This window comes from Ictalurus punctatus, chromosome 22 (assembly GCF_001660625.3).
Source record: "Ictalurus punctatus breed USDA103 chromosome 22, Coco_2.0, whole genome shotgun sequence".
Taxonomy (NCBI): Eukaryota; Metazoa; Chordata; class Actinopteri; order Siluriformes; family Ictaluridae; genus Ictalurus; species Ictalurus punctatus.
The window spans coordinates 12,626,222-12,651,560 of NC_030437.2; the positions used below are offsets into that span (position 1 = coordinate 12,626,222).

The window sequence follows — 25,339 nt, forward strand, 5'->3', positions numbered from 1 at the left end:
CTATAGATACAATAACCAGTGTTCTGACGTGCATTTCAGACAAGATTACTAGATCACTGTTACATAAAATGGCATTTGATTAATTATTCATGCACCTTTTTTTCTGTTCTTTTTTACAGTTGAATGTAAATGTATGCATCCTTCATGGATTATGTGTTTAAAAAAAAAAAAGAAACATTTCAGCAGGAATGGGGGATCAAATGTTAAAATGAGTGAATCTAAAGGCTGTTCAGAATTTATGCAAATAGGTTGTAGGCAGTTATAAAGCAAAAACTGGGTATATAAGTTTTTAGAGATTTTTTTATTTCATATTCGGGCCCTGATTCTTTGTAAGGGGTGGTCACACTACACTTTTCATTCCACTGATTTATATTCATATGCATGCTAATGCTGGAGACCGGAAATGCGAGCCTACATGCGAGTCAATTCTGACCTGCGAATTCGTATCATGTGAAGATGTGTGACCAATAGAAGATTGACACATCAAGGCATATCATCTCATTTTATGCGGTTTTATATAACACAGCTTTAAAAGAATATAAAATCAACATTAAAAGTGAATGTTTTTGGATTGCGGTGTCACTGCATACAGGAACAGATAGTATATTTTAACATTGGCGTGAGATTTCATATCCGGTTGCTGCAGCCGTCTCCGAAGAAATTTCGCATGCTCAAAGTCTAGTGTGACCAATAGGGTCTGGCTGCAGACTTGCACTTGCTCTGTCAGACTTGCACTATCAGACCTGCACTCTCAGACTTGCACTCTGAGGCTCGCACTCTCAGGCTCGCATTCTCAGACCTGCACTCTCAGACTCGCACTCTCAGACTCGCACTCTCAGACTCACAATCTCAGACTCGCACTCTCAGACTCGCACTCTCAGACTCGCACTCTCAGACCTGCACTCTCAGACTCGCACTCTCAGACTCGCACTCTCAGATCTGCACTCTCAGGCTCGCACTCTCAGACTCGCACTCTCAGACTCGCACTCTCAGACCTGCACTCTCAGACTTGCACTCTCAGACTCGCACTTTCAGATCTGCACTCTCAGACTTACACTCTCAGGCTCGCACTCTCAGGCCTCAGTCCTCATGCCTCCCTGCAGCAGGCCTATGGCATGTTCACACAGGTGAGCAGGAACCCTAGACATCTTTCTTCTGGTGTTTTTCACAGTCAGTAGAAAGGTCTCTTTAGTGTCTTAACTTATTGTAACTGTCACCTTAATTGCCTACCGCCTGTACACTGTTAGTGTCTTAAGGACTGTTCCACAAGTGCATGTGCAATAACTGTTCATGGTTCATTGAACAAGCATGAAAAACATTGTTTAAACCCTTTCCAATAACGATCTGTACAGCTTATTTGGATTTTTATAAAATTATCTTTAAAATACAGTCTCCTGAAAAGTCTGGGTAATTTTGAATCTTGTGCTTTCAAATGATACCTTGTTTATGTGTGTAGGCAGAAAGATTTATTATCAGTGAGCATTTCATTTCAGGTATGCCACTTATGCACTCTCTCACTAAAATGGTGGATGCTAGTAAAGAGGTTTCAAGAGGAGCCAGTGGACCTATTATAGCAGGTTCCTAACAACCATTTCACATAAATGCTTTTCAAGGGTTTAATTGCAGTAGTTAAATACCACTGCTACTTATGGAAGCTTGCATGTTGAATGGCATTGTTTTGTAAAAATACAGCCAGAACAACTCCCTCTTATCAATATTTTTGTAGTCGCTTTGGCATTTATCATAAAGTTCTTGGCGTTCATACACCAAAGACACCAGCAGCTCAACATTCATCTTGCTTCTTGCATGCATCATCTTCTTCTTCGTCTTCTTCTTTGCCTTCTTCTTCTTCAGGTATTGATGTGTGCTCAGCAAGACAGTTTTGTGCTTGAGCGCCACCAAGTCGTGGTTTTTATATAACTTCAGCAGCTCCAGGCATATAAACAAAAGTGTGAATCTCATTTGCATGGTCAGCCAGTTTTTAACGTTGTGAATAAAAAAAAGAACCCCGAGATGTTAAAAAAATTTGTTGCTTTGACGCCACGTGTTTTACGCTTGGGTGTGAACACTCCCATTGACAGCCATTGTTTTAGACACGGGGTGTCAAATGGACCATTTAATGCACTGAATAAACGTCCCAGTGTGAACAGGCCTTTAGAGTATATTTACGATCAAAACTATCCTTCTTTATCTTTTTGCATTGGTCATGCATGTTACTCCCTTACAACTTCAGGAAGATCTGGATATTGCTTTCCACATGGGTCAATCTGGTGCTTGTTCAATCCTTGTCATGTTGAGATTAAATTACAGCAACTTGTTTCTTGAAAGTCTTCCACTGTGGGCAACTAAAACCCTGCCAGTGATCCTGAATGCAGCTGCATGACACGTTTTCACGCTCCACAAGCTTGAAGCTGCCCACATCATATTTAAAACACTGAGGTGTTTTTGATGGAGACTACAAAGTACACCTGTAAGTCGCTCTGTATAAGGGTGTCTGTTAAATGCTGTACATGTAAAGTATATATATAGTGGAAAAGTAGATATTTGCCAACATTACCTTTTTTAAAAAAATTCTCTTTGTTATTGGTAAAATTAAAATTTGGTTAGTTATTCTTTTTCAAAGTTAAATTGGGGTTGTTTATTAAATTGGCCTGGATAGCTACTGAAACACATCTCTGCTAATTGGAGACAGAATAAAATAAACAAATGCAATTCTGGTTTTTCCAGCAATTTTTTTTTTTTAGCATGGTGTGGTTCATGATGATGATATCATACTGGAGACCTACACTCTGACTGTAGAACAACAAATGAGCAAATAGTAATTCTGAGTCAAAATGAGATGCTGTCAAATTCAGTGGGAGTTACAACTTTTAATGGGCCTTCAAAAATAATCTGCATATCTGTATAAATTAGAATATATCACTGCTGAATGTCACTGTTGATTATTCATGAACATGGACAAGTCCATTTACAAAAATCCTCCTTTTGCACTGGGCCATTATTCATGATTTTGTATTCCTATGCTGTTGGGAAAAAAAATCACAGATGTCCCAAAACGATGCCACAAGGACATTATATCTGATAGAGTTGGCAGCAAGTGCATGAGTGCAATTTTGGCACATCATCTAGAGAATGGCTGACAGTGTTCAGTAAAACGTCAATTAACCCTACATGATAGGATGTCATTTTTTTTTATCCAGTACATTAATTATACAATTTCCTTGAGGTGATAAATATCTTGTGGCGTAGGCGTTCAGATCAATGTTGCTAATTAATCAGCATGGACAAATTTTCATGATAATGACTGCAATATATTTATCTTTTGATCTGTTTTATATTTTGTGTGCGATTCAGAAAACTTTGAATTCATGTTTCATTTATGTGCAATATAATTTTGCGTCTGTTTTTAAATGTTTGATTCACGCTTATCATTTTTCGATCCGTGACCGCAACACTTTTGACAGGAAATTAATCCCATAGAAATTATAGTGGATATTGGATTTTTAATTTCCATGAGCTGTAAACCATAATCTTTAAGATTAAAACAAACAAACAAACAAAAAGGCTTGAAATAATTTACATTATGTGTAATGAACCCACAATATATGAATTACACATTTTGAATTAAATTACGGGGGGAAAAAAACTTTTCCATGATATTAAAATTTTTGAGATGCACCTCTAGTTAATGTGTAGCAGAAGTACCTGTTGACACCCAGTGCGAAGAGAACAGCACTAGAAAACACACACACACACACACACACACACAGGCTCGCGCACCCTCAGTGACCATTATCTGGACTGTTAATCATCCGGGGCTGAGCCCAGATTCTTGTCCATGAAAAAACTTTTTAAAACATTCTTCTAAATAGACTGTTTGCATGCCTTTTTCCCCTTATATGTAAGGACTGATTGTTTTTTTTTTTTAAATGTGAAAATTGGAAATTTATTGTGAAAATGTATTGCACTGTTGGATGAACAGTTCTAATATGGCTGTGAAGGTTGTCAGTAGACCCTGGTTCATATGATATTTTTACCTTACAAATTCTACATTCTGCCTTTATAATGTCTATGTTATTAAAATGCGTGTATTAAATCTATTAAAATGGCGAATGTCATCACACGTGATTTGTCACATGCACATTTACGTCAATACAACCTTCAGTCAGCGCACCGAGTGCACGTGGCCGAGCAGTGTGGCGAAAAAAAATCATCCTATTATTCTGCCTTGTATTAATTAAAAACAAACAAACAAACAACAACAACAACCCTAAATCGGCTGCCAGACGGGAGGCGGCTCCCCATCGTTCACTTAAAGGATCCGACTCATAGAACCGACTCATGGAACCGACTCGTTCGCGAACGACACGTCACCACTTAGTTGCTAAGTTCCATGCAAAGTACATTATCTTTCCTTATGCGCTGCTCATATCATGTTCATGTAACTTAGAACTCGTACAGTATAGACATGTACACATCTTGTTTTCCTGCTCAGAATCAGAAGATGTTCCTGTTTCAGTTCCAACCCCTTTACTGGTTTAAATAATAATAATAATAATAATAATAATAATAATAATAATAATAATAATAATATATATATATATTTTAATCGGTATATATGGATTTCCCTCTTAACTGACTGTGTGAGCTAGCGTTTAGCAGAATTGAGAGCTGTAAGCCAATAAGACACGAGTATTTTCATGTAATTTTCTGTAAACCCTGTCTAATTGGTCTCGTCTCTGTTCAATGAAGATAAAATGACAACACTACAATCCTCATTGACTGACGCTCAGTTACGTTGTGACAAACCGCTACAAGTAACGCCCCCGGCTCTCTCTCTCTCTCTCTCTCTCTCTCTCTCTCTCTCTCTCTCTCTCTCTCTCTCTCTCTCTCTCTCTCTCTCTCTCTCTCTCTCTCTCTCTCTCTCGTGTGATCAGTTGAAAAGAGCAGATCACTTTACGCCGCTGTCGGTTACAGAAAGTTTCTAGCAGCTGGACAGAATGATGGTGAACATTATTTTCCAGCTTTATTTTGGAGAGCATGTTGGATTAAAGCCTCGCAGCCTGTGTCCATGTAATGTTCGTTGCTCATTCTTCATTCGTTAATAACCTGCTCGTGCTTTTACTCGCGTTTTTGTTTTTATTAAGCAGCAGCTTCTGCACTGGCTTATTCTGATTAAGAAAAAAAGGGGAAAAAAGAGAAAGAGGTAAGAACTGCTTCTGTGCCAGAATTAGGAGTTATACAGCGTTCAATTGACCTAAATTGACAAACTATAGCCTAACATTCAATTTACATTACACGCAAAAAATAAATAAAAAAATCTGATTGATTAAAACTTACTGGAGGTTTTGCTCTACCTTTTTATATAAGTTGGTTTAAACTGTAGCTATTTATTTATTCATTCTTTTGTACACTTTGCAAATATGACTTTTGTGTATGTTTGGATATTCAGATCACCTAGTGCGCCTGGTACATGGGCAGGTCGGGATATTGTAGATCACAGATTGCCAGCCTTGTGTCCTGCACATCATTACTTCAACTCTGGAGTCTGGCAGTTAGCTGATTAATTAAATAATTAGCAGGGAAACATTAACATGTACGGTAATGGGGGTAATCCAGGACCAGGGACTGCTGGGGTCTGTGTGATTTAAAATATAATTAGATTTTGGATGTATTTTCCCACCTGATGCTGGGATTCTCTTGCACTTGGCAATTCAATGTTTTCCCTGTTCTGATAAAACCTGAGCTCAGTCATTAAAAAGATCTCATTAAATGGATAAGAGCAGGGAAGAGACTGCAAGAGGAGGACTGCAATCTACTCATTTAGTGTTTTAGTTTCTGTCATCTTCAAATTAGGGACTTTTTCAGTTTTTTCTGATGAGCAACTGCTCAAAAACTGAAAAGATTCATTTTCTTTGCTTCTTTTGCATCGTAGGCTAGATAGATTGGATGGGTGATGTTTATGATGTGAAGAAAATAAATAGATTGCCTTTGCAATCCTGGTTATAGTCAGTGTATTATGGGTTTTGTGATCAGCTTACATATAGCTCAATTATCAGTGGAGATTCACAGGAGAACCCATTTTCTAAAAAAAACATTGTGTGTGTGTGTGAGGAATAATTCACCTATCAAACTACTTAATCTCTTCTGTTTCAGATCAAAAATGGACGGAGAGCTGAACATCACCCTTGTGGATGATGAGAACTGGACTTTGCCCAATATATCTAGAGAACACACCATACGCCGGAGAAACATCACATATGTTGGATTTTACCTGCATGAGACATCAGTAGCAGCTATCTTCATAGTTTCATACTTACTCATATTCTTGGTCTGCATGGTTGGCAATGGAGTTGTGTGCTTCATTGTTTTAAGGAGCAAGACTATGCGTACTGTCACTAACCTGTTTATTCTCAACCTGGCTGTCAGTGACCTCCTTGTTGGGATTTTTTGCATGCCAACAACTCTTCTTGACAACATTATTACAGGTTAGTGCAATTTTGTGTATTGAGTGATTTCATTTAGACTAGAAATTCCTAATTCCGCTCTTGCATTTTGTTGCACTATACATTAAAATTAATATCATATACATTTTTTTTTTTTTTACTGCAGCTTTAATGAGCTTAAAGTTTCTTCAAAATAATATGAAATGTATTGCAAATTTCATCACTGTGGATTTTGTTAGACTTTTATTGATCAGTGTGTTTAGTTAAATGCTATTTAATACAGTTCCCACTGAATTTATTGACGCGATTCTTTATTTGTGCTATACAAAAGAGACATTTGGGTTTGAGATCAATAGATGGATATGAGACGAGAGTTTAGGATTTCAGCTTTTATTTACTGGTATGCACATCTAGATGTGTTAATTGACATAAAACATAAAACCTTTTGCATCAGACCACCCAATTTTTTAGGTGAGCACAAGTATAGTAACAGATAAGTCTTGAAGTAAATGAAAGTAAACAACACTTATTAGGTTGCACATTCCTTGCTTGCATTAATTGCAAGTGAGTCTTTGACTCACTGACATCACCAAATTGTTTCTTTTGTGATGCTTTTCCAGGCTTATACCACAGCTTCTTTCAGTTGTTGTTTGTGTCAGGAGGTTTCTCCCTTCAGTCTCCTCTTCAGGAGGAGAAATGCTACTCAATTGGCTTAAGTTCCGGTGACTGACTCGGCTAGTCTAAAACCTTCCACTTTTTTCCTTGGATAAAGTCCATTGTTGAGTTGGCAGTGTGTTTTGGATCACTATCTTGCTGCATGATAAAGTTCCTCCTGATTAATTTGGATGCATGTAAATTGGCAGACAACATATCCCTGTAAACTTCTGAGTTCATTCTGCTGCTACCTTCATGAGTTACATCAATAAAGATTAGTGAGCCTGTTCCAGAAGCATAATAGCCCAAGCCATGACTCTACCTCCACCATATTTCATTGACAAGCTTGTATGTTTTGGATCATGAGCACATCATTTCTTTCTCCACACTTTCCATCATTTTACTAGCGGTTTCAGAAATTTGTGACTCATCTCTGTACTTCTTTGCAAATTCCAATCTGGCTTTCAAACTCTTACTGCTGTGGAGGTTGTTGGTGATGTCACTGACTGTTGTTTTTGTTTTTTTCATCACAGCACTCACAGTGTCTGTCAGCAGCTGCTGTTGTTTTCCTTGGCTGACTCATTTGGTGTCTGTTGCTCAGTACACCAGTGGTTTCTTTCTTTTCCAGGACATTCTAACTTGCTGTATTGGCTATGCCAGTTATTTGTGCAATGCCTCTGATAGAGTTCCCCTCTTTTTTTCAGCTTCAAAATGGCTTGTTTTTCTCCCATAGATAGCTCTCTGATCTTTATGTTGGCTTATCCATTTCAGCAAATGCAGTCTTCATAGATGAAACTGAAAGCTAAAACCAAAGTAAATGTCTAAAGCTATTTATTGTTAAATAGACAATCTAACAGGACACACCTGGTTAACAAGAAACACATGTCAGTCATATGACCCAATAATTTCGCTTGCCTACAGATTGGGTGGTCTGGTACAAAATGTGCTGTGTACTATGTCGTTTAACGCATCTACATATAAATACCAGGAAATAAAAGCCGAAACTCTCTTCTCACATTCATCTTTTGATCTGAAACCCAAAAATCCACAGCAAAAACAAATGAATTGGCCTTGCACTTCCAGTAGGCTTGGAGGGGACTGTGTAATGGAACAGCACTAAGGTAACCTCTCAACCAAAGTGAGAATGGAATCTAAAGTTCATTGTGATATTACAATTTGTAAGAGCAAATAATTAATTGTATTTGCTGACCTTAACTACTAATACTAACCCTGAAACCTTACGTAGGGTTTAGAGCAAATATCCTGGTGACTATATCACTGTGACTGTATCATTGTGCATTTTTTTACTCAACAAATAGCGTAATGGTGTTGTGACAGATTGGAATATGCGGCTTTGTTTCACCATCAGTGATCCATAAAACCAGAGATTCACAGCTAAATCCTACTGTGAGATTAGGGCATATTGAGAATACATATATCATCCATCCATCCATTTTCTATACCGCTTATCGTACTGGGTCATGGGCAACCTGGAGCCTATCCCAGGGAGCAAGGGGCACAAGGCGGGGTACGCCCTGGATGGGGTGTCAATCCATTCCAGGGCACACACACACACATTCACACACTGCAGGCACTTTTGACATGTCATGCATGTCTTTGGACTGGAGGAGGAAATTGGAGTACTCGGAGGAAACCCCCGCAGCACGGGGAGAACCTGCAAACTCCACACACATAGGGCCATGGTGAGAATTGAATCCACAACCCTGGAGAGGCGAACGTGCTAACTACTAAGCCACTGTGTGCTCTACATATATCATTTAGAAATGAATTACATTTAGGCTTTTTTATTCACTTACAATTACCACTGTGGATACCTCCGAACAATGTAAATTATGTAAATATCCCTGGAGTAGTTTTGCTGCAGTTGCTATGTTGTAGTTTAACATTACTTCAAATAATCCACTCCATTTCTATCATCTCCTAGTGGTCAGATAACAGGTAAATCAGCTTTGCAAAACTCGGGTGACAAATAAAAGGAAAAACTATGGGCTCTGGAAAAAAGAGCCACTGCAATTTAATACAGAGTTCATCTGTCTGATCACCTTTATGGATGGAAAATAATGTAAATCATATGACATGACCTTCAGTGTCACCAGCTCTCCAGTACAGTTCAACTGGATTGAACCTATTCTGGCAGCTCATGGTGTCCCAACACCTTATTAAGAATCTTTATGTCTTAGTAAGTTGTTGGGCAGCCTGTCTGTAGTTACGTAGCTAAGTTAATACTTGGCTAAGTGGATAAAGAACATGGCTGCTTCATCAATTCAACAATACCCATCAAAATTTTGTAAAAATCTTCATTAAAGGAATTTAGGTGTCCAATGACGTGGAGACGAAAAAGGAGATAAATAAGTCATCTTAGGCTGGTCATGAGAGGCCCTTGGATATTGAGGAAATTTAGCCAGCATTGAAATGAGGTGCATGCTAATTTTGACCTTTTGGTGAGATAATTGGGCAACATGGTGTTGGCACATGTTTCAACTCCTTATGTTTGGAGTATTTGATAGCTTTAGACACGTTGGAATTTTTCTTCAATTTCTGACTGTGGTTAGTATGTTAGTGGGTAAATAGTACCCCAAAAATGATGTCAATTGATTATCGGAATAAAGTTGAGAGTTGCTTAGCACATTATGAGAATGTGAAGATTTAAGAAATCATTTCCAAGAGGTTTTGCTGTTTTACAGCAATGATTTAAACCATGCATTATTCTCAAGGATGGCTGAATAAAAGATCATCATAAAAATGTTGTCATGACTGGCAAACTATCTAGCAAGTATTAGCTAGTTAGCTAAAACACACAGGCAGAGAGTGCCAGCTGAGGTGGTGTCACATCACAATGCCACGTTAATGTTTCTGCTTGAGTGGGCACTATGACAAGTATAAAGTGCAACATTTTGTATACAGGTGTAATAATAATAATAATAATAATAATAATAATAGATGTAATATTAATTTGTATTTATAGCCTACCATATAGCAGGAGTTTTTATATTAATACACAAATTACGTAATCATAATCAAACACCTTATATGGTGTTGTTTGTTAGTTTGGTGCGGGTTTGTTTGAACGCGGCAAAATCCAGTCAGGTGAATTCTACAATTTCACTTCAGGTTCTGCTGCTGCCATGGATCTTGTTTAGGAAACCAAATGTTACATCAGCGATCTGGGAACATTTTGGATTCGTGCTTAACGAGAGAGAAACGTGGGACTGTGTTTCACTCCATCTCTTTATTATCCATTTCTTCTTCTCCCCTTACGAGTCAATCACAATACCGTATCCCACAGTCTAAAGACGACTGAACATGACAGTGTAACTGAAATGATTAGCAGACAATAGTACTTACAAAGATACAGCCAAACCAAATAATTATTAATTCCTTATTGTCACTCTTCATGAAAAATAAAAGACTTGCATACAGTAAAAGGACACTGTAAAATTTAAACACTATGTTTTTCAAACTTAAAATGTCTTGAATTGTAATATTGTTTCTGAAAAGATTATTTTGAAAATGATAATAACTTCCACAATTTATATTTGGTAAGGCTTCCCTTTAGTAACAGCACAGAGTCTCTGCCTCTAACAAGGTACCTTCATGGCAAATATTTCAAGCTCCTTTATTATTCTTAGGTTTGCACATTTGGAGTTGCCTTCTTCATTTCAGTTCACAGGCAGATAGAATTCAAATCCTGAGATTAAGGAGCGAACCTACATGTGTGAACAGCCAAAAACACTGGTATCATTAGCTATAAGACTAAAAAGAGTAGCACTGTAGCCAAGCATCTAAAAAATAGTGAAGAGAAAGCATGAGAAGAGAATTGGTATTGAAAAGCGGAGACACATATGTTTAGTTCGGCCCTTCAAGCTTAACTAAGATCATCTCAGTCCCAAGTATAATTAAAGGGGATTGCTTTTCAGTCTTACATACTATGTAAAGACAGGGGTCAACTTTTACCTTGTTACATTTGGTTGTGTTTTCTGTCACAATTTTGTTTTTAAAATAAAAAATTAAATCAGATTTTTGTAATTATCTCCCATTGAATGTGGGTACAACAATTATTTTCAATCACTGTAATTAGCATTGTTAATGTGTGGTTAATGTGAAGGAGTGGGTGATTGGATGAGATTGTGCAAAGGTTAGGTGTATGAATGATGTGTACTTTATTGAATTCCTGTCACATTGACACTACTGCCAAGCACTGAAGGTGCGTAGGCACCTTATTATTATTCTACATTTACTTCTTATTATTCTTCTGTCTATGGCAGTCTGGTTAAAAAATAAAAAAAGTAGTGAAATTTGGCAAACTGATTGGGGAGAATCTAAGGGACATTCTGACCAAATTTGGACCAAAAGTGCTACCAACGCTCTAGTGTATTGGGTCAAATTTGGGCCAAATTTGGAGGTATGATTATGGTCATAACTGTTGAACTGTGTGTCCAAAATTTAAAAGCCAGGGATCCCAGGATTCCCTGGGCTAAGTCGAGTTCAACACACCCTTTGACATCAATTTCTACCTAATTAGATTTTCTACCATCTTGGATTTTGTCAAAAACTTCCCCTAAAGAGATTAATATAAGTTTATCGAATCTTATCTTAAAACCTAACAAGAACTAAAATATACTGTTTTTATACTGTGATTTCCCAAGTCTTTTTTCAGGTAAACATTCAGCTGTTTTAGACTTTTATTATGGTCTTAATTGCAGTTAATTGTATCTTTAACTGCTTATGTCTTTTTTTCTTTTTTTTTTTTTTTTTCTTTTTTTTTAATAGAAACTACATTACTTGAATTTTGCAGGTCAGGGTATTTCCAGTCCAGACCCTGGTTATACCGTGAGACCTTATTGAACAATTCTAGAAAATGATCTTTATTTATGGCCCAGTCTTTACTCACTGTAATTCCAGTAGCATGTCTTTTACACTTTCATGTTTGAAGATGAAATTAACAATAACTGTCCCTGGAAATCCCAATGTAGCTAGAATCTAGAATGTATACTCAGTGTATGTTGATGTATTCTAAAATAATAGTTTAAAATGGCATGTAGTGTGTGGTATATGTGTGTGTGTGTGTGTGTGTGTGTGTGTATATATATATATATATATATATATATATATATATATATATATATATATATATATATATATATATATATATATATATATATATATAAATATAAATATGGTGTCCCAGTAGATGTTGAACTGCATCAGGCAGAGCAGCGATATTGGGTTTTTAAAGCACTATAAATTCTGGTTGGGAAATATAGTATCACTCATTTTCATATTGCAATACTGTAGCATTAGAATACCACAGTGTGTGTGCTGCTTGCATTTGCTCCTTATTTGTTTGTTCACAAAATGTGAGTTGAATTTGGATGTAGTAGCACCAACCACATTTGGATGTAGCAGCCCAGAATATTGAAACCACATTTCAACTGTGCAACCTACCAACCTGATATAAATAAGGAATAAAGTATGACAGTGCATGCTATTAAAGGGAAAAAATGGTGTGATACGACTGGCAGTTGATGATTTTCCAACAGTATGTAACACAGTTTTTAATTTTTTAAAAAAATTTTTATGCCATATGCTGTACCACAATTTGCCAATTATTACAACTTGTTATTAATTTTTAAAAAGACATTTTTATTATAAAAAAAAGTTTATAGTTATGTTTAATGTTCATAAAGTATGGAAAACAAGTTCGTTATCCCTCACCAACCTTTGTTTCATAAGACAAAAATCACAACTTGTCATGTTAGAGAGAAATAATAAAAAAAACACTGACCCATTCTTCCATTGTTATCATTAATGGAGAGATGATTGAAAAGGTGGAGCATTTCAGATATCTGGGCATTATTTGTAAATTTAAATATCTGTCTGTTCAGCCTAGTCTGCTTCTTCTTCTGTATCAAAGTATTATTGAGCCGGTTCTTATGTATGGTGCCATTTGTTTTTTCCCCATATACTAAGTTACCAATAAGAACAAACTCTTGAAGATAACTAATTTAGCAAGAAAAATTATTGGTATTCCCACCCCTAATTTATCGGACTGTGTAATTTCATATACGTTCCGAAAGGCACATAAAATTTTAAATGGTCCAGACCACCCACAATTATCAATATTTCAACCCCCTTCCTTCTGACCGCTGGCATAGACTACACATGTGCAGAAAGGCCAGCTATGGTAGGAGTTTACTCAGAACGCACAAACCTGTCATGTAGGTGTGGTTTATATAGAACTGCTGACCGTAGCCCAGAGAAAATTAATTTTCTCCGTCTTCCTCACAGGTTGGCCATTTGGAAGCATGGTTTGCAAAATGAGTGGTATGGTCCAGGGCATATCTGTCTCTGCCTCTGTCTTTACTCTGGTTGCTATTGCGGTTGACAGGTAATATCACTTTTCATCTTATATATGTACATACAAGTGCTTTTTTTTTTTTATTTTTTATTAATTTATTTTATAAACTTTTGCCATCATGTCTATACACAATATGCCACCAAGAAAAACAAAAAGTGGACAAGCTAAAGAAAGGACAGTGACCCCAGAAACAAGTAGGCCTTGTGTGAGTACAAATGGAGGATGTGTTATATACTGTACTCAGCAAAAAAAAGAAAAAAAAGAAACGTCCCTCTTTCAGGAGACTGTATTTTAAAGATAATTTAGTAAAATCCAAATAAGCTTTACAGATCTTTATTGGAAAGGGTTTAAACAATGTTTTTCATGCTTGTTCAATGAACCATAAACAATTATTGCGCAAGAACCTGTTTACAGATGGTAGGCATTTAAGGTCACAGTTACAATAACTTAGGACACTAAAGAGACCTTTCTACTGACTCTGAAAAACACCAGAAGAAAGATGTCTAGGGTTCCTGCTCACCTGCGTGAACATGCCATAGGCCTGCTGCAGGGAGGCATGAGGACTGCAGATGTGGCCAGAGCAATAAACTACAGTTAGTACGTTTACATGGACAACAGTAATCCAATATTAACCCGATTAAGACAATACTCTGATTAAGAAACTAGCATGTAAACAGCAATTTTTAATTACCTTAATCCGATTAAAGTCATACTTGAAGTAAACACAAATCAAATTAAGAAATATGGAGTACTTCTGTTTTAGTCGCATTATCAACATGTATTACAGACATGTACACACCTTAATCACATTAACGTCGTGTGGGAGTTTTCACCGCATTTTGCGACAGGACACAATCACGCACGGCAGTGCTCAACCGTTTTACGGCAAACGAAATTGCGTACTTACCTACTATATAGTAGGTGAAATACATGTATAGTAGGCGAAATACATGTATGTTGGCCACTAATATAGTAGGTAAGTACGTCTATTTGCACATACAGCATGACAAATAATTAACCGCACTTGAACAGTGTTCGTAAAAATTTTAAATTAAAACACCCAAAACTGTATATGGTACTGTAATGTGTATGAACTGTATACGTACCACAACTGTATGTTGATATGTAAAATTCTGTTGGGAATGTCGGACGGCGTGGCACGGTGACGTAATGATGTGTGCTGTTAATTGATCTATGTTCTCTAACATGTAAAACAGGAACATGAAAGGAGTATTCTAAGAGCAACTCATGTAAACACCTCAATCACAATATTGTCTTACTCAGAATAAGGTCAATAAAATAGATTACTGCTGTCCATGTAAACGTAGTCAGTGTCTGCAATGTAAGACGCCTAAGACAGTGCTACAGGGAGACAGGAAGGACAGCTGATCGTCCCTGCAGTGGAAAATTACATGTAACCATGTGTCCCCCCCCAGACATTTTCGAGAACTAGCGAATGTCTTGGTGGAAGAGTGGAGTAACGTCTCACAGCAAGAACTGACCAATCTGGTTCAGTCCATGAGGATGAGATGCACTGTAGTACTTAAAGCAGCTGGAGGCCACCAGATACTCACTGTTACTTTTGATATTGTGCCCCTCCTTTGTTCAGGGACTCATTATTCCATTTCTGTTCGTTAAATGTCTGTGAAACTTGTTCAGTTTATGTCTCAGTTGTTGAATGTTTTTATGTTAATACAAATATTTACAAATGTTAAGAAATTTGCTGGAAATAAAAGCAGTTGAATGTGAGAGGACGTTTCTTTTTTTGCCAAGTATATGATATACTGTCAGCTATACTGTACTACCCAGGCAAGTATACTGAAATACTGAAACATTTTGACTCTGCATGCTGTATGTTGCCATTGTCTTTACAGAAATACTTAATGTGTGTAATTAATTAGAAAATTACTTGAAAATCATTGAGATAATTCCATATGAATGGTCAGTGAAAATATGTAAGATGCATTTTAAAAACATGCTAATTTGTCAAAATGTCCACTTTTCCTTATATAAGGAATATTAATTTGTTTACATAATTGTAGGCTGATAATTTTTTTTCTGTGGTCAAAAGAAAAATTAAATTGTTTGCTACTGCAAAATTATACTGCGCTCACTTCATCCATTACATACCTCTTACATCAGCTATTAAAAACAGATCTTCCAATGTAGGTCTAGTCTTCAGGTAAGTTAAACACTGATCACTACTGTAACTGTACTGTAATGTAACAAGTGCTTACAGCTTAAAACTACGTTAAAAACATCTATGTAAGCAATGCACAAAAAGGTGTCAGACTGTACTTTACTTAACAGCCATAAACAGCAGGCTCCAAACCACTGATACGTTTCCAGCTTTGATGTTTTTTAGGATACACTGTTAACTACTAAAATGAATAAATCAATACAATAAATTTGGATAATAGTGTATCATATTAAGGATGCACCAGTTCTTAAAATGCACCTGAAAGGATTGATTCTGGAACTGAGATTTTGCAGCAAGTTCATTTCCATCAACAGAGCCCTTATTATAGGCCTTGTTATAGTGACTGCTATTCCTTGAGCTGGAGAAGGCTATGTTTAAAACGGTGTTAAGGAGGTTTAACCAGGCTGATAATGAGCCTGAATAAACTGCTGCCAGCTTCCATGCACTTCTCTAAAGTAGCTGATTAAGATTGGAGTGACATGCAATTCACGGCACTGATTGCACTCTTTTGCACAGAACTGATTAAGATAGAGTTCACTATGTCACATTGCAAAGATTTCTTTCCTTTTTTTTTTTTTTTTTTTTTTTTTTTTTTTTAAGCTTTACAGGATAATGAAAATAACTGCAGGGGTGGGTGCAATTTGTCAATTCCTTTGATAATGGTAGGGTTGGGATTAAAAAAAAAAAAGAGTTCTGTGCAGACCTCTACATTTCAAACAAAGTGACAGAAAATAAGCTGCCCGTGCATAAAACTTTGTATACTGTATATGTGAGCCTTGATTTTATTACAGAATACTGTTTTTGCTAAAGTGATTTCGAAATATAGTGAACAATTTATGATTGTCATCCACTAGACCTTCATAAGTGTATTTTTTTTATTTTCCATTAATGGAGGGAGTAATAAACTCACACAAAACACACAAACCTGTTTTGTAGGTGGGGTTTGTATACAGCTGCGATATGAGCCTTGATTTGTGTGTATGATTGTGTATGTGTAGGTGTGTATATGTGATCCATGATTTAGTAAAATTGCGTTTTACCTTACTGTACCCACTATATTACCAGTCATGGCTAAAAAGTCAGGTCAAGTGACTTGTCCTTTAACAAGTCACTTTATGAAATTGTCATTTCAACCATATACAGCTGGTACAATACACAGTTAAATTAAACAATGTTTAACTATTAAAACAGAACAACAGGCACAGTAATTATTGGCCATTATGCCAATATTGCCTTTGTCATGCCCTTTGCTTACAAAACCCACACTTTCCCACCCATCAAGCCCACCCATGACCACCAAAGAGTAATGGAGGAGGATAAATAATAATAACAATAATAATTATAATAATGATGATTATGATGATAATAATTTTATACATACAATTGCAATCAAAATTATTCAACCCCCATTGCAAATCAGGTTTATTGTCAAAATTTACAGACTTTTAGCTATTTGCAATGAACAAATCAAACAAAAGCAATTGAAATAGTTCAACACAATGAATGCTTTAAGTGATTTCCCCCAATTCAACTGAAAATGCAACTTATAATGATTTCTCCAGTTTCAAAATTATTCAACCCCCTGGACAGAATCCCTCACAACAGCACAAATATGCAAAACAGGTGTTGCCAATAAATAAATAAATAAATAATGCATTGGAAGGAGTTAGTATTAGAATCCTGAATGTGACATTCCTGAACCAAACCTGCAGCTGTGCATCACATCCTTATCTTTCATCTGTCACACCGTCTAGTACTGCTTTTCCTTTCATCTAGTTGTGTCGACTTTAGTAAAGTTTTCCCTTTGGATGTTCTGCCTCACTAGGTTATTAGCCTTTAAACAAACATCAACAGGGGACTGAAGATAATAAGTGAATTTTTCTACATTCGGCAACAAACAAAATCCTGAGAAAAATAATACACTACATATAATGATCTGGGGATTTACTGTATACACACTAGTAGATGTCATGTTTAATGTACTGAATATACAAACTGCATTTTTTAATTTTTATATAGCATTTTGTCTGGATTATGTAAATCCAGTTTCTGGTCTGTTGATCCATTAGAGAGGGTGGAACTGAAGTTATACACATGACTTTCTTTGGCATATGGATGTCACATCCACCAGGCTGTGTGTTTTGTACTGTATGCTTGAATGAATTATTCTGAACTGTCTTTCTTTTCCTTACATCTGGAATAGACAACAGTAAGCCTTTTGAGAAAAGCGGTGTGCATATATGTGTGTAATATTGCTGTCCTTGTTTGCTTCCACTAGACCGTACATCAGGGTACCATATGCTTATTACTAATTAACCTTCTTTTATACTTTTCTTTTAAGAAATAAAATTGCATTATGCATAACGATGTCCCATCTGAATCATTTGCATTTATATCATCTATAAAATCTATAAGTGAGATTTTAGGATGAACTTCTTGTTCAATAAGCAGAGCCACATGAGAAAGTCATATGTATTCTACAGTATTGATTTTTAAATAAACAAACAAAAACATTTTGTCTCACAAGCATATTTTTGGGCTTCATATCTGAGTACCCAATCCCGAGCCTTCTGAGAGTAAAAGCACCTGCTACCAAGACTTTTTCAGGCCTTATACACATGCCTAATTGAATACCACAACACTGCTGATCTAAAGATATGGCTTTTTCTTTCCATATTTTCTCACTGACATCATGTGGGTGTAAGACATAATAAATTCTCAAACAGAAATTTCAGTAGCAGGTGGGTGAGTAGTTTGATGTGGGTCTGCATTATAAGGGAAGGGTATGAGGATGAAGCAGAGGCCTAATGATTGAGTTGGCATGCATAAACGTTCCTTCCCTGAATGTATTTACAGTATGTGTTTGTTTCCTCTGTCTTTGTGAGACAGTGAGCGTGTATGAACATCTGAGACTGTGAGTAAACCTGTGAAGCATAGAAGGAGCTAGAAAGCTGCAAGTTTGTTTTCCTTTTTGGTTGTTTGTTTCATGATTTCTCCTTTGTGCCAGCCCAGAGGGATGTTACAGAAAATAAAAGCTCAAGTTTAAACAGTTGCATGTTACAAAACAACTACTTATTGATTGAATAAAAGCTTTTCCTATAAACATGATTTAATCTATTTTATGGTGACTTTAACTGCAACATGGGATGTAGTCAATAGCTCCAATGACATTGTGAGACCCACAAATTTCATGGAAGTCCAATAACACATTGCAAGTTAGTGTAGGGGAACTGGATAATCCAACACCAATTCCTGCTATATTCTTCTCTATGAAATGTAACTGTAGTCAATTATATGGTTGAAAGAACTTGGGCATGCATAGGTATTGCATTTGTCTCCTCATTTCCCTCTCCAATTGAGGTAGCAGCTGATGGCACATTCACCAGTAATGGTTTTGTGATTTGTATCTGCTGAAAAAACACTCAGAGCTTTTAGCAAAACAAAAAAACAAAAACAGCCTGGTCCCTGAAATACACAAGCCCATGTATATAGCACTCCTGATAGAATGAATTCTACAGGTGCTTTTTGTATGTACAACCAATCCATATATCTATGCACACGTGTTGGATAAATCCATTATACTTGTCATTGGATGTGTCCATCCAGTAGAGTAGTCCAACATTCCCTTCTGTGTTAGGTGGGTTGAGAAGGAAAGGCAATGAATCACAATCCCACAACCTTGCCAGTGAGTTTACTGTGCCTGGGACAAACATTTCTTTTACAAAGAAACTCTCAGAAAATTCCAGATACTTCCTGAGGAGGAAGGTCTATAGATATTTGCAGAAAGAATAGAGACACAGGGTTGTTCAGATTGAAATGGGAATCTTATTCCACTACTGAAGTGCCATGATGCTGAAACAGCGAGGTCTACAAGGTGCTGTGAGCAGGTTTAGACAACAGAGAGGAACATGCCAAGGGACCTGAGGGTACATGTGTGCAGTTCATAATCGGGGTTCATAAGTAACATGGCGCAGAGTTTTTTGAGACCTGCAATGCCAAGACATGTGTTTTTATTTTTTTATTCTTGGTGAATCCAATGGAGTGACCTCTGTGGAGGGTAATATGAAAGATTTTAGACAACATTCTGAATGCTCTGAACAGAAGATATACCGTATGTAGGAATACAAGCAAGAAGAGAGTTGTAGTTGTCCATTATTAAAATGTCTATTACTTTTAAGATAAAACAAAATGAAAGTTTGTTTTCTCCTGATATTATGAATTTGCTTGATGCAGTAGGACTGAACAATTACATTCATGGCATTTGGCAGACACCCTTATCCAGAGTGACTTACAATTCTTTCTTTCTTTTTAATACAAATGAGCAGTTGAGGGTTAAGGGCTTTGCTCAAAGGCCCAGCAGTGGCAGCTTGGTTGTGCTGGGATTTGAAATCATGACCTTCCAGTCAGAAGTCCAACAGCTTAACCACTGAGCTACTACATTTAATAGAAAATTAAGTGCCAACAAACACTCCAGTATACTCCAGTAGCACCTATTTAAACCTGAAATATCAAGCACTGAAGACCATACCTTTAAGTCAATTATCCAAAATAAGTATTTAATTTCCTTCTCAGGCTGGCTCTTATTCTCTCTAATGGTAAAACTCTAAAAAAAACAATTGCCTGTACTACTGGTTACTGTTGAAGGTTTAGCTTTTACTCACTACTTCTATCTTCTAGTAAGACATAGCAACTTAAATGTTTTGACCTGGCTCCTACTCATAGCTATAGCTTTGGTGGAGAGGTTTAATATGAAAAAGCATGGGTCCTTACTAAAATGAGTTGTCAAGACTATTCTCAGTTCCTTTGCAATTTTCTCCCAGAATTTAAGGATTACAGGGTATTTCCAAACATAAAAATGAATGCCTATAGTTCAATTCAATTTTATTTAATTTATATAGTTCTTTTAACAAAGACACAGAAACCTGGATATGGAGTTATATTTTGATCCATAACAATCAAGTCAGAGGCAACAGTTACAAGGGAAAAAAGACACTTTGAGACGAATTAGATTCAAAGGGGAGCCCATATATGTCTAGGTGACACTCTTGTGTTATATATATATATATATATATATATATATATATATATATATATATATATATATATATATATATATATATATACACACACACACACAGCACTATTTCTATCGTAAATAAAGTACGCTTATTAAATAAATGTTAATAAAGTTGCCTATGTCGCACGTTCGTCTGTCTGAGGTATTGTAGATAGGAGACGTGGCTGAGAGAAAGAGCAGGAGCAGGTGCTTAAAAATGCACCTAGCTGCTTGAAAGCAGATATTTGGGCACATTTCAGCTTTTAGGAATCTAAGAATAACAAGCTTGATAAAAAATTATGCAATGTGCAAGATATGTCGAGCCAAGATCAAATACCTCAGCAACACTACAAATGTCCTGTTTTCACCTGGATGTAAAGTTAGCAGCAACCCCGCAAAACACAGATAATCAGCCAACAATACAACAATCCATGCTATATACTTTATCTCAGACGTCTGAAAGGGCAAAGAAGATCACACAGTCCATTGCCACATTTATTGCAAAGGATCTCCGCCATCACTCGTTCGTGGAAAATCCTGGATTTCGCGTCCTCCTCCATACCCTGGAGCCAAGATACAGAATCCCTTCTCTAAGTTTTTTCACAGACACCACTATACCTGGTCTATACAGTGACACAAAATCCAGAGTGATGGGTAACGCCAGCCGAGTGGCCTTCACCTGCGATTCCTGGACATCCATCACCACAGATTCATATGTAACGGTAACTGTAACGGTAGCTGTATGAAAATCAATTGTGTTAATACAACTCAGTTTATTCACATATAACCAATGTACACATTTCAATTACATAAATTCAATTAACTTTTTTCAGGATCTGTGGGGATGGAATTTGTATTAACTTGACTAACTTATGAAAAATATCATATCATATCATTATACCTGATTTGAATATTTCTGCTTTGTAAATCAGTTTTACTTGCTCATCCTCTCTAAAACAAAGCTACTGCTTTGCAATGAATTCTTAATAGTTCAAAATCTGCCATTTGCTGAGCTCCTTCTCAGAATTTCTTTGAGTAAATCAATAGCATGTACTCACTACCGCCTTTATTAAGAGCTTTATCTTGTTGGAAAAAGGCTAGGCAAAGTTTTCCTATTTCAACTGTCCAGTTTAGTTAAACCTTTACCCAGTGAAGTCTCAGATTCCTGTTCTTGGCTGACTGGCATGGAACCTGATGCAAATTTCTGCTGTTGTGGCCCATCCACATCAATGTTTATGATGTTATGCATACTGAAATGCTTTTCTGCTCACCATGGTTGTAAAGAATGATTATTTTACTCATCATACTAGCCTTCCTGTCAGCTCAAATCAGTCTGGCCCTAGTGTAGAAGCTGGCACTCTGGTGTCGATATACATCTCTAACCTGCACACCACAATAATGGTGCTTTCTGCATTAAATATTTATATGCTGTCATATTTTCTCATGTGGACATAGAGCGTATTGAGTACATTTACAGTCTGGCCATTCTCCTCTGACTGCTCCTTTTTTTGTGATAGTTGTTTGATATCCATGAGAGCAGAGTATTATTGTGAATTATTTTAACAACAGATCAAAATCTTAAACAATAAAGATAATTTTCATAGCCTTCTTTGCTAATGGTGTGAAATAGGGTGCCAATATTAGTGGAGGGCACTGTATATTTAGGTTCTGAAAAAGTTAATATTAAAAATGGGTTCTGTTATAAGTTTGAAATATCCAGCATTGTTGTTTGATGTATCAAGCATTGAGGTTCCTGTGCTGGAACCTGTGCTGGAAAATGCTGTGGGGATTTACCAAATGGATGAATTCTTGTTTGAAACCTTTATCCTTTAATCACAAGGCTTGCTTACTGAACACCAGTACAATATGTGAAAAAATGACCATAATTTAACTGATTCCACAGCAGTGGCTCTATGGATCAGCTAATATGGGATGTGCTTATATTAATTTGATATTTACATTGTAGAGTTCATCTACAGGAATATACTGTGATAAGGATGATCATGTATGTCTTGATCAGCACTTACAATCTTTCTTTCTTTCTTTTAGATTCAGATGCATTGTTTATCCCTTCAAGCAAAAACTGACAATATCGACTGCCACACTCATCATTGTAATCATCTGGGTCTTGGCCATATCAATCATGTGCCCGTCTGGAGTCATGCTTCAAGTGACCAAAGAGCAAACAATTCGTGTCTTGCTTGGGGATGGCAACAGGTCCAGTCCTTTCTACTGGTGTCGAGAAAACTGGCCAAATCAAGAGATGAGAAAGATATATACCACTGTTTTATTTGCCAACATATACCTGGCTCCTCTGTCCCTAATAGTGATCATGTATGTGAGGATTGGGATCACTCTGTTCAAAACTGCTGTGCCAACAGGTGGAAAACCTGGCCATGACAACCGCCACACTGTATCCAAGAAGAAACAGAGAGTCATCAAAATGCTTCTTGTTGTAGCCTTCCTCTTCATCTTGTCCTGGTTGCCTTTGTGGACACTGATGATGCTTACTGATTATGCCAGGCTTACTGAGAACCAGTATAGGCTTATTAACATCTACATATATCCTTTTGCTCACTGGCTAGCCTTCTTCAACAGCAGTGTCAACCCTATAATTTACGGTTTCTTCAATGAGAATTTCCGGCGTGGATTTCAAGCAATGTTTAAGTTCAACCTGTGCTCAGTGGGCGGCCATCGACGTAAGACCTACTCGCATAGAATGCAGAGTAACTCTGTGTTACCAGCTAACCCTCAGCCCTCTACTGAGCCTATCTCATTGAACAGTGTGGACAACCCCAGGGTCAACCATGTGAATGAGCAAGACCTAGTCATGGAGGACCTGGAAAAAGTATCTGAAAGCAGTATGGGGGGAGGTTCTTTGTAAACGGAGTGAAGTAATGGAGTAAAGACAGCCCAGTGGGGAGGTGGTTGCATTCAGTTTTCGTTATATACACAGTGTAATATAATGTAAAGTGTCTAGTGTTTTGGTCTGCGTATTGCTCTATATCCATTTAACCAGTATTCCTGTTTAATGGTAAAATCTGTTTGCAAGTACTAAAAGGACACTTGTAGTGAGCTACCCAAAACCAAAAATCCAAAACACTACAGTTTTGATTTTGAGTTTGTATAATACAATTCTGGAGAGACATGACAAAGAAATAGAATCTTTCTGAGCTTTTCCACCAAACCCAAATATCTAAGACAGTACAGCAAAACCAGAGCAGGAAACAGATGCTTAAAGTCAATGAAAAAAATTAACAGAATAAATGTTTTGAGAATGAAGATGTTAGCCATCCATGCCAGTTAGGATTTTTTTTATGTATGGTACAGTGCAGGACACATCTTGCATGAAAAAATCTGCAGCATGCTCTGAGAAGTAAAGGATTAATACTGACGTGTCATTTTGACATTTCCCTATAAATATCTATCCTACTAGAATAATATTCATACTGTCTGCTTTCTGTAATCAAACAAAGCGTGACCCTGAGAAATAAAATGTTGTAGGACTAACGTGTAGTATAGGAAATACATCTGCTGACCTTTCTCTCGGCTTGTTTGACATTTCATACATACACTCACACAGTCGGAAAAGAGAGAGTGAGAGTAAATTTGTATAGTAATATATATAAACACCAGTTTCCCAGCACAAAACTAAATGTTACAGAAAAATCTTTGTATGATAGTAAAGAAAGCAGAATATTATGTATGAAAACTGATATTTATTGTTTAATTTCTTATAATGCTGTTGATTTGTTATCCCCCCTTTTGTTTAGCCCCTGCACTGTTATTTAAATTGAGTACAGAACTTCCACTTACAGTAAATAAAATAAGTAAGTTCAGCAAAAAATAGTAAATAACAGCAGGTTTATGTTAAACATTACAAATTTAGTTTATTATAATAACATGGACATTATTTCAGTATGTAAATGCCATAATAATGAAAGGCCATAAGAGAGTGCTGATTATATAATTTTATTTTTCTTAATGCCATTGTGGATCAGTGGATATTTAGTACGCTCAGAATACAGATACATATTTTGGGATTTTTATGAAATCTGTTTTTTTTTTTTTTTTTTTTTTTTTTTTCAAGCATTCAACCATTAAGCTATTGGAACTGCTATGTTTATTCTATAGCAAGTTGAGCAGTATGTTGTGCTCTGAGCTAGCATCTCAACTAGTTATTCAAGAACCATGATATAAATTCAACATTTTGCATTTGATGTTTATCCACAAGGAAGCATAGAAGGATATGTTTAATTTATGGAGCACCTTTCTCATTGTTTTCAAGAAGAAACAGACAATGAGACATCAACAAAAACAAAAATTTACTGCATTACAACATCACCGCTTACAACACAAACTAACATTTACAAACACAGTTAACAGAATAAAACCAAAAACTTCAACACCAAAACAATATAAGGAAAGACAGTAAAATTGCTGACTGAACAGGAACATTCAAAAAGATGAAATAAGAGAACAAGCCCAAAGACTGAGATAGGGTTTCAAAGTTTGGATACTAAGACACAACAAGACCTCAGATAATAGATCATCTAAACTTGGAGACCTCTAGGAACCAAGTGTAAGTAATGTAAGTAGATCTT

General features: G+C 36.5%; 1 protein-coding gene across 1 annotated transcript; it reads left to right on the forward strand.

Moving 5' to 3' along the window:
• The first annotated feature begins 1,198 nt into the window (after positions 1-1,198).
• Positions 1,199-24,245, forward strand: npffr2a (neuropeptide FF receptor 2a). The gene is made up of 5 exons (XM_017451241.2): positions 1,199-5,006; positions 5,151-5,206; positions 6,157-6,488; positions 13,410-13,509; positions 22,785-24,245. Exons 1-5 carry the CDS (start codon positions 5,001-5,003, stop codon positions 23,617-23,619), a joined length of 1,329 nt encoding a protein of 442 aa, XP_017306730.1. The 5' UTR covers positions 1,199-5,000; the 3' UTR covers positions 23,620-24,245.
• Positions 24,246-25,339: the final 1,094 nt, after the last annotated feature.

Excerpts from the sequence above, each read along its gene's own strand:
- npffr2a (XM_017451241.2), top strand. Across the intron at positions 5,207-6,156 it reads AGGGGAAAAAAGAGAAAGAG|ATCAAAAATGGACGGAGAGC; the intron begins GTAAGAACTGCT and ends CTTCTGTTTCAG. Across the intron at positions 13,510-22,784 it reads GTTGCTATTGCGGTTGACAG|ATTCAGATGCATTGTTTATC; the intron begins GTAATATCACTT and ends TCTTTCTTTTAG.